The sequence below is a fragment of the Salvelinus fontinalis genome, chromosome 42 (genome assembly GCF_029448725.1).
Source record: "Salvelinus fontinalis isolate EN_2023a chromosome 42, ASM2944872v1, whole genome shotgun sequence".
In the NCBI taxonomy this organism is placed as follows: Eukaryota; Metazoa; Chordata; class Actinopteri; order Salmoniformes; family Salmonidae; genus Salvelinus; species Salvelinus fontinalis.
Genome location: NC_074706.1, coordinates 1,753,277 through 1,764,100, shown reverse-complemented (window position 1 = coordinate 1,764,100; position 10,824 = coordinate 1,753,277). Strand labels below are relative to the sequence as shown.

Genomic DNA, 10,824 nt, shown 5'->3' with positions numbered 1-10,824 from the left:
GAGAGAGAGAGAAAAGATTGTTTAGTTGGTGGTTTGCTTTTTCGCTCCTCCTTGCTACTGGTATTCTGCAGCCAAATTCAGGACTTAAACCCTATGATACATTTTAATTGCTACAGTGCGACATTCTCTCATTGAATCTCCATTCTGCATTTCTATTGCCCAGCAATTTGCATGGAGCTGTTGATGGCTCAGCCACTCTGGGATGTTTGAGGGCGTGGAACGGAACGGCTGGCGACGCTGTTAATTTACACCCCCGACTACTGCGTTCCGCTCAAAGTCATGAAGCCTACACCTGTCATGCATTACTGCCACACCGCAAAGAGGGGTCGGGGTGGGGGACTAACAGGGCAGTTCAGGGGTGTTACATTGAGTGATTCATCCAATCCAATCCCCTTGGGTGTAATAGATACGTTAGCGGTCGTCTAGGCGACAGTGTGGGCAGATTCAGTTCATCTACTGAGGAATATTCATGATGTGCAAACAAAGCTACTATTCCCTATTGCTTGTGTTGTTACTTGGTCTAACTATGTTCTGTTGTAGGAGTTGATAGGAGTTGACCTTAACCGCTGATTCCAGGGTCAGATATGTTCTATCCTAATGAGGATTTAGGCTGAGGACATCTGATCCTAGGTCTATGTTTAGGGGCCAGTTCAAACTCAAGGTTAGGGGCCAGTTCAACCTCAAGGTGGATTGCTGAGATACCTCTCTAGCACAGAGGTTTTCAAACCTCTCCTCTGGGACCCCAGTAGTTTTACAATTTAGTTGTACCCCTGAACTCGTTCACCTGATTCAGCTATTCAAGGGCTTGATAATTATATAGTTGACAAGTTGAATCATGTGTGTTTGCTTTGGAATACATCAAATACATGGAGCGGCTGGGGTTCCGGAGGAGAGATTTGCTCTAGCATGGAAGTCTGACTTCTGAATTCTGTTGGCCTGAATCCTCTCCAGTCCACCACCTGCTCTTAATTAGTCCTACACTGTAGTACTGTATTACACATTGATGATATCACAAGCCAGACTGGAAGCCAAGCCATTATGCAGCACTGTTAACACCCAGGCTGTCTTCCCCTCGCTTTGACTGCTGATGATGCAAACCCCATGGGGGGGGGGGGGAGTGAGAAACACCCCATACCGCTCTGTTTGTCCCACCTGGGGAACCCGTATCATTTTCATCCTGTCTGCACCAAATAACTTCAGTGTCTTCTCTCATCGTTCCAAGGTTGATTTGAAACACCACGCACGTGCCTTCACAACCCGACTCCCCCCACAACCCGCCACCTTTGTCCCGGCACCTAGGGTAGGCTTACGACAGCAACGACAACCACACACCATGCATCAGCAGTAATAGTTGGAGCTCTGTAATCTAAGGACGCGGGCGGCTGATATAAAAGAGTGTTGGGTCTACGGAACAAGATGGGCAGTGAGAGTATACTTGTTAGGGATATTCTGGTAGCAAGAGCACATGATCATCTTATTAAGTCGAGACTGGCGAAACAGAGATAAGTTATTTTCTCAGTGTGGTCAGTCATGAAGTTTGATTAACAATTTGATATGATTATTATATAAATGCACTATGCCACAGAAATAGCCTGGACGAAAAGAATGGTAGGCCCCTATTTGATTTGAAATCGTAGTCACACGGTTTATGGAATGCCTGGAGAATTTACAGACATGTTCTGTTTCCCACCCCAACAATAACCATATTATTACCTGTGAAAATAACATGTCATGTGCATCACCATGGCCAATAACAGTAGTCACTGGCTTGTCTTCACGTGCTCATTCAACACGCCTAGCAACAGCATACATCTTGTGATATGGTTGGTATTTGTTTTGTACACATACAAGATGGCATACGTACATCTCCATTAGCTAATGCTGCCTGCCCATGATCCACGTATCTCCCTGAATACGTATGCTAGCCGTCCCGTCCGTTCCTTCCCCTATCCTGTCAACATTATGAGCACTTGTTTATCCAGTCAGACAGGTGTTTGAATAATGTGCATCTCTGTCCAATAAATAATGATTGTCATGAGGCTGAGGGGTGAAGCGCGGGGCTAAGGGGTAAATTTACGACAGCCAAATGTATCTTTCACCTCATTGATCATGAAACGTGAGTGACTCCAAAGAACTCTGCGAACAGGTGCGGTGGCGAAGGGTAGGGGCCCTGGGGCGGTGGCGAGTTGTAGGGGGGAGACGAGAGAGAAAGAAAGGGGGGAGTGGAGTAAGAGAGAGAGAAAGAGAGAGAGATGGGACACAGCAACGGAGTCAGGCATGTTGGGTGATGGGAATTTGCATGATGAAGAAAAAAAATCTATAATCTGACTCAGAGTTCAGAGGTGAGGTGGATTCCAAAGGCAGGGGTTGTGTGTTTTTCATCCCCACGACATGTCTCCAAATCTAGCATCGGCCGCCGTGGGGTACGAGGGACATTGCCCACAGGTGCACTTTGGTGACGCAAACAGCAACCAGTTATGACAGGAAATATGAGTGAGAGGCAAGTCATTCGGACCCCCACCACCACCAAACCCACTGAGAGAGATACCGCATACAGTACATAATGTTGTCAGATAGTTCATCCCCGTATCGATTACCAGGCCGGCATGGATGGATCATGTGTTACTGTCTGTTTTTAAATGTTTCTGGTATCGAATACATCGCTTGGATCAGATGTCTGTGGCATGTTTAAATACACCAGCATGCTGTCTCTCATTCCTTCTCTCTCTCTCGTCCCCCCTTCTCTCCATCATTCCCTCTGTCTCTCAAACATACAGCTTCTGTCTCTCATAAACACATGCACACACACACACACACACAAAATGCCCATTCTCTAGGACCTAGGCCTATATCTCACAAACACACTATTTCTCTTGCTCACACGTACACAGCCTCTGTATATCCCTCTCTTTATCAGTGTGTGGATGACAGCAGTTTAATATGACCCAGGGGGAATGAAGGCAGTTGCCGTTACAAGCCTGATAATTCGTCAAGTCACGAGCTAATGAGACGGTCATGGGAGCTTTGGCCACAGACACACCGGAATGTTGGGAACAGCCAATCACAGGACGCAGTAAATTCTATGCAACTTTATTTATTCCCATCAGGGGTGACTTTAAAAATCAAGTTAGACATGTTTGCATTGTTAAGAGAAAGACATAGTAGTGTTGAGGTTGATGCAGTCTCAAATCCTAATTTAGCCTCATCCTGAATTTATGTACTGTTTTGAAAAACATAAACATAACAGTAGGTATCTAATACAGAAGCATGTAACAAAAGTTTCCCATAACAAATGTCTAATATCTCAACATTGACCAAATATGCAATCTGTCATAACTTCACCAAACAATTGCAAATAGGAGCACTAAATAACTCTGATTTATGCTGGTAGAGTGGCAGAAACGTTGTTTGTAGTTTACATAAATTATAGTGATGAATAAACTATAATTTACACATTTTGATAGAAAAGAAGATGTATGTTTGGCGTACGTCTTTTTTTGAGCAGAAAAGTCGCAATAAGATTCGATTTAATGCCTAAGATTTAATCATTGGTTCTACTCTCGATTAGTCAGCCTGTTTTCATTGTAGGGCTTTTTGCGCAATCGGTTATATCCTTCTTCACAGGGAAGAGAAGAGCCGATTTCAACAGGTCCCACGAAGACAAACAAAGAACCACACCCGGTATTGTATGACAGGTAGCTATGTCTAAACAGATTATTTTCAAAAATAGCATCTTCACGGATATTAATCACCGTTCGTTCGGGGATAAAATACCATTCATGCTTCCTCGTTCTGCTACTGGCATCGCAGCAAAAAACAAAATGGCTTTACAATGCAGCTAGCTAGCTAACCTAACGTTAGGCCGGGAAAGCTGCATTTAGTCGGGCACTGCAGCTAGTCAATGTGGAACCTGTTTTTCCGCAAACCTAAGTTATAAAACGACAGAAATGTATTTGCACGAGTGCACAGCTGGTTGATACTAGTCAATAAAATGAGCATTACAGGACCTTTCTGATTTAGGTTAGCTAACTAGCATTGTAACTAACTCCTAATTTCAACTGGTTAGCATCAGAGCGACTCAATGCGTTTGTAATTAAGCGGCATTTGACATCTTGTGCAGTTTGTATATAATGTATAGGCTAACTTTACAGTACAGTTAGAGAAAGTCGTGTTTATATTAGCGATCTAACTCATGTAAGTGAATAACCGGCCACCTACAGCTATGTTGCTAGTAGCCCAATAATGGACTAGAAGCTAAGGTCGGAGTAACGTTATAGTGCAAGGGCCTTACCGTTACATGGTCTATTTAGAGGGGAATTGGCCCTGGCAGCCAAATAGTCCATCTAAATGTGAATCGATTTTCAATTACGGTATGGTTCTAGAAACATAAAGCTTTCTACTTTCATATCACATCAAAACAATTTCACAAATGGAAAATATACAGTTACTGTTTTAAAGGTCGGCTTTGGGCAAAAATAACGTATTCAAACGGTATAACTGATCAATGCACCCATCATACCAGGTAATTTAATGCATTAAAAACTCAATTGGATGAATAAGATATTTGCCCAGTGCCATTTCTCTAAACAAATTTTTGGAAATGACGTCAACACATATGTAGTTACTGGCTAACGAACTAGCTGTTTCGATGCGCATGACCAGAATGACGCTTAACTAACCACCAAAGGCACACCCCATTTCTCTTCTGAAAATTGAGAAAGGGGCGGAGTTGGACCGGGTTAATGCAGTTGCAGCTGATAGTATCTTTGTGACAACAGGTTTGTGGCGTCCGTCTTCTGTTAATACTCAGGTGTTCGGAGATGCAGATAGATAATTAGCACAGAGTTGACTCTGGCGTTTTCCGTAAACAAGCACTGTAACATGGAAATATGGCAGTGTGGGAAACCTAACCCTATAAAGCTGTGTAGTAATTTAACCTTTTTGTTTAATGAAAATTATTTCTCATTGATATGGAAGACAGGTTCTGTATGTTTCCCAAACTGTACTGCAAGTGATGCATGTTAAAGTTTAAAGAAAGTGTCTGGGCTTTTATGGCCAGACATATGATAGTCCAGTAGAGGCTGGTGGGAGAAGCTATAGGAGGACAATCTCATTGTAATGGCTGGAATTAAATTAATGGAATGTAGTCAAATGTGGTTTCCATATGTTTGTGCTTGATATTGTTGCATTTATTCCATTCCAGCCATTACTATGAGCCCGTCCTTCTATAGCTCAACCCACCATCCTCCATTGCTGTCATCAATAGGCCTTATTAAAGGTAGTTAGCCTCTAACAATGGAGTATGTTCCTAGTTACTGCACCCCTTGTCATTTGAACAGAATCCTATATACTTGTCCTTTCTTATGCATAGAACTTCTGCTCTTTGAGACTGATGTATGATGCCAACCCAGATTAGCTTCTAACTAACCTATCCCTAATATTCACACAAGCTTGCTTGATCGGTGGACTAAATCTGTGCAGGATGCTGATGGACTTCTCAATTACAAGATAGACTATCATCAGAGTCTAATGGCAAAATGGCGTTTACTCATTAAGGCGTCAGCATGCTTCAGTTTGACTGGCGCCTATGCGAAACGAACTAGTGTTCTCACATACTCCATTAAAATACCTTTCTCTTTAAAACATTTGAAAAAGGCAGCAATAGCACTTTGAGACGCCGGAGCCAGTATACACTTTTTCAAAATAGTCAGAATTAATCGAAGATAACTCAAGAAATTGGTCATTAATTGTAATGTTTTTGCACAGGAGATCTTACTCGCCCCATTTTACATCTAAAATGTTTGGTGCAATATTTCTCAATGAAAACAATTTGTGTGAAAATGAGTCGTCTCTCATTGAATGACAGACTATAGAAAAATCCCTACTGTTGACCAGGTACAGATGAAAGGGGCGTAGACTTCGGCTACTACAGACTTCGGCTTGCCTCGAGAGAGAAAATGTCTGTGCCCGAACAACCGAAGAAAACTTTACTGAAGTCTGAAATGAACAAAAACGTCACAATGTCATCATAATACATGCACAAACCCTTCTGTACTGTTTCGGCTGGGAAGCAGGCGGACGCCTTTACAATTGAATCGGTCCGTCATCTGAAAACGGTGTAAAAAATACTGCTGTTTGGGCTTCTATCGAATTTATGTATAATGATTTTCCCCTTAATATTCCTTGTTTCAGGTCAACATATCAAGTTGTACATGTATTTGAATACAAGCAAGAATCAAGATTACATAAAACATAACATTAGCAACAGAAATCAAAAGGGACAAGGCTGGTTGGTATACCGTATTTTACATTAGAAACTGGGTGGTTCGAGCCCTGAATGTTGATTGGTTGACAGCTGTGGTATATCAGACTGTATACCACGAGTATGGTAAAACATTTATTTATAATAGCAATATTGCAACGTCTGGGGTTTGTTGTATATTGCCAATATACAATGGCTAAGGCCTGTATCCAGGCACTCTGTGTTGTGTCGTGTTTAAGAACAGACCTTAGCCGTGGTATATTGGCCGTATATTACACCCCCTCATCCCTTATTGCTCAAATATACCGGTATTTGGTGTACGGACCGGTTTGGGTTTTAACTTTACCTTCTATAACGGTATTTGAATGTTTGGTTTGTTAAATCTGATACGCCATGTGTAATGTCCATTTTTATAGTTTACTCCACTACTTGAGTCATCTCTTTCCGCTCTCTTTCTGTGCCGCTTTCCAAACAGACCTAGCCCCGTTAGCTAATAAATGTACTGAGTCAGAGAAAATGTAACTAGCTATACAGCCTGAAAGTACCAGTGATGGTGTAGACCTAAATCAGAATGTTTGTGCAACATTATCTTCTAAATCAGAGGGAAACGTGAAGCTTGAGTATGTTCACTACATGCAGTTGCTAAGAGAACTTTATATGTAGCCAAAGATTATAGGGTTCCCTAGGAAACACTTATCAACACTTTGGTTGCTACCCTGTCTCCTCCCTGGCATTTTTGTTCATTTTCAAGTCAACCAACACTGTATCCAAAGTGTCCGCTATTATATTCTAACTATAGAATTAGAATAATACATTCCCATGATTCCAACAGTTCACCGAAATGAACATTTGGTTTAGGTCCACTCAGTCACTTAAGTGGGCAAGGTAAATGTCAATAAATACACAGCCATTCTGAGTGAGTGATCACCGTCAACCTATGGTGAAGAATTTCTATCCTGATGGGAGTGGTCTCATCCGAGATGAATATGTCCCCATCCACATGGCATGAGTGGTCACTAAATGGTTTGTTGAATGAAAACGATGTAAACCATATGCTATGGCCGTCTGTCACCAGATCTTAACCCAATTCTACACCACCATCAACAAATGATGGAATTTCTTGTGGAAGAATGGTGTTGCATCCCTCCAGTAGAGTTCCAGACACTTGTAGAATCTGCCAAGGCACATTGAAGCTGTTCTGACGGCTCAGGGTGGTCCAACGCCCTATTAAGACACTTTATGTTGGCGTTTACTTTATTTTGACAGTTACCTGTACAATACATAACATAATTACATTTTTATTACATTAACAAAAATAAATATTCTTTCTTATTACCCGTGACATTTCTCAGGGTATCTGCAAGATTAGGGGAAAGATAGCATGAAGGGGTCCCATATCTCCCCCCCCCCCCCTTTGTTCTGAAGTATGGAATTTGTTTTCTCCAGTGGCAGCCTTTTAAATATCTCATAATACCACTTTTTATAGTAGGTTGCTGGTCTTTTATCCAAATCAAAATAATCAATTTGCAGGCCACAAAGTGTATATAAATTTGAGATTGAGTTGTGCTAGTGTACGTAATGGCCTGTTTTCTGTGACACCTGATACAAGTAGCAACGGGTCAATTCTTCTAGAACATCTTAACATGCCCATTAGCTCAGTTTAGTTTTTCTCCCAGAAAATTGTTAATGTGGTGGGTATGTCCAAAACAAGTGCCATTGGGTAGCTTTCATTGTTGTACTTCCACATGTTATTCTTTTCTTGGCCTTTGTATCAAATTGATGGTAAGTCTAATGGTGTTGAATAGTTAACATTGCTTTGCTTTTCCACCCTGTAAAAGAGCATGACTGCAAGATGTTTAAGAGAAGATGATGGAATTTTCCCTCCCCTCAATTTAAAGGAAACAAAAACAGTGAAATCATAGACATTTCTCACTACATAGGGACCCCCTCCTGTAAGAAAACCAAAAAGAAGAAATAATACAAGCAAATCAAATTTGAGGAGGCCCAGCATCTGTAATCCTGTTTCTGCTTTCCACCTCTCAGCTTCGCGTTGCTCACAGAAAGTCCATCCCAGCTCTACACTCTATCAGCTTGGGCAGATAGGGCAGCCAGTGCCTTCGGTACCGTAGGCCGGGGAACCCCGTTCCTCTTCGGACCGTCCGCGGCTATCCGCCTGGCCCAGATCAAAGCCCAGCTAACCCTGCACCAACTGAGCATCATCGCCGCTGCCAGTAACCACGGCAACCAGCAACTGGCCCTGCTCAACCTTCTCCAGCAAGCAGCTGCCAACAACATCGCTCAGCCGCTCGCCACCGCCATGTACCAGCCTCAGCAACAGGGGCCACCCTTCAACAGGCCCAGGAACATGCCATACCATCAACAACAACCCGGCCACTCTACGGATGGCAACAACATGGCCCAGATGAACAGCTACCAGGCGGGTCAGTTCCCGCCGCAAACACGGCTACCCGAGGAGCTGGAGTCAGCGATCTCTGTCCGTGTTCAGGGCGGGAGGGACGAGGACCACCGACTACTCAACCAGAATACCCAGATCTCCCGTCAACACTGTGTAGATCCCCACCTGCACGGGGACGGTCAGGGTGGGAGTTCAGAGACTGCCTATTCTAACAGCAACAACCTTGTCTCGCTCTCCTGCGATGACCAGCAGAATCAGATGCAAGATGTGGACTGGTCCAACTACCAGACTCCCAGTAAACTCTTTGGTCTCAATCAGCAGCAGCACCTCCAGCAGTCCTCCCACTCTCATGCTAACCCCAACAGCGGGCATTCAGGAGGGGGCATGCAAAGCTGGAATGCTCCTGTTTCTGAACCGGCTCGTCCACAGGGTGGAAACATGCAGGGTCTGTACGTACCCGAGAGCGCAGGCAGTATCCTGGCCGGCTTCGGTTTGTCAAACGATGACCTGGAGGTTCTCAGCCACTACCCTGATGACCAACTAACTCCAGACACTCTGCCCTTCATCCTACGTGACATACAGATACACAAAACAAACAGAAACACAGGCCCTCCTGCGTTCTCTCAAACTCTCCCTGCTATTCCTAACCTGCCGCCACCGCTGCGTCTTTCTCCACCACAGCGGCATCCTGCACATTCATGTACGACCAACATCCCACGTTTTCTGAGTGTGATGCAAACGGCGGGTAAAGTTATCGACTACGGCCACGCAAGTAAGGCGGCGGAAGAGGGTAGAGACTCTTACAAACGCGAGCTACCGCCTAAGGAGAGAGCGACTAAACCAGAGTCAAAGCCCACTGGTTCGTCTTTGAAACGTAAAGCTGAATCCCCAAGGCGGCACGACGACTCCTCCGACTCAAAGAAAGACAAAGACTACAGGAGGCGTGCTCCAATCCCCGACGCTCACAAGCACAAAATAACGCCCGTCAGAGAGCCGCCATCAAGATCTCGGTCGGAGCGCGAAGGGTCCAGATCAAGGCCACAGTTCGAAGCCAGGAGTGAGTCGTCAAAATCAACCAGACCCACCGGTGCCAAGCGCAGCTCTAGCGCAACCAAGAGGCTCCCAACACCCACCATGATAGGTGATTTCTCTGCGGACCCTCCGAAGGTGTACCCCCACACCTGCTCCCTGTGCGACATGCAATGTGAACGGGCTAAGGTGAGTACCGTACCTGTACCGCACACGTTGTTCGCCAAGCAGAGATTTTGTTTTTGTTAAACGGATACTTCAGGATTTTGGAGTCTGACGAACTCGTGGATACCATTTGTTGTCTCTGCGTCCAGTTAGGAAGTTGCTAATTAGCATTAGCGCAATAACTGGAAGTCTTTGGCAACTGCTAGCATGCTAGTAGATACCATAGACTTCCATTTGTTGTGCTGATGCTAGTTGGCTTTGGCTCGCAAAGCTACTTCTAACTTCCATCATACTGGATACAGAGAGATTGTATCAATGAGTTCCTCTGGCTCTGGGGAAGTAGATAAAGGGCTTCATTGCCAAAATCACAAAGTATCCCTTTAAGCTTTTATAAAGGCCCAATGCAGTTAGAGGAAAAATCCACTCAAACTATATTTTGGTATTTGTTTCCATTAGTCCACTGTTGATACACTACCACAGTGTTTTGAATGTCAGCAGTCAAGTTTTCAAGATATTGGACTTTCAAGAAGCAAAATGTCACTTGCCACATTGTCATGATGATGCAAAACCTTTTGGGACTGTATCAACAATGGACTAATGAAGGAGGGGGAAAAAATTTGGGGTGGATTTTTCCTTTAAACGCCATAACCACTTTTACATACACACCAGGCATAAAACACAGTGAAATACATCACATAATATTTGGTTCTACTTACAAAAATATACATATTTTAAGCAATGGTTTAACAGGTCTGATTCACATAAACAGTTTGTACTATTGGTGTGCTTACGCTGATTGAAACACCAGGTTTTCTGTGCAGTCTTTCAAATGATTTGGACATGTAAATACCTTAATCGGCATCCCAGCGGTGATCTGCAGTTGTGCTAGCACCAGCTGAGCCTCCGTCTTTAGCGAGCGTGAAGTGAATTCGGAACAACAATGTATGCATCT

The 10,824-nt window shown here is 43.7% G+C and overlaps 1 protein-coding gene across 1 annotated transcript in view; it reads left to right on the top strand.

Annotated features, from left to right (window-relative positions):
* The first annotated feature begins 2,391 nt into the window (after positions 1–2,391).
* Positions 2,392–10,824, top strand: part of LOC129841044 (zinc finger protein 638-like) — a 30,745-nt gene continuing 22,312 nt past the window's right edge. The window contains exons 1-3 of the mRNA XM_055909156.1: positions 2,392–2,445; positions 3,569–3,681; positions 8,306–9,896. Coding sequence (XP_055765131.1) covers positions 2,392–2,445; positions 3,569–3,681; positions 8,306–9,896 — 1,758 coding nt within the window. The remainder of the gene's footprint in view (positions 2,446–3,568; positions 3,682–8,305; positions 9,897–10,824) is intronic.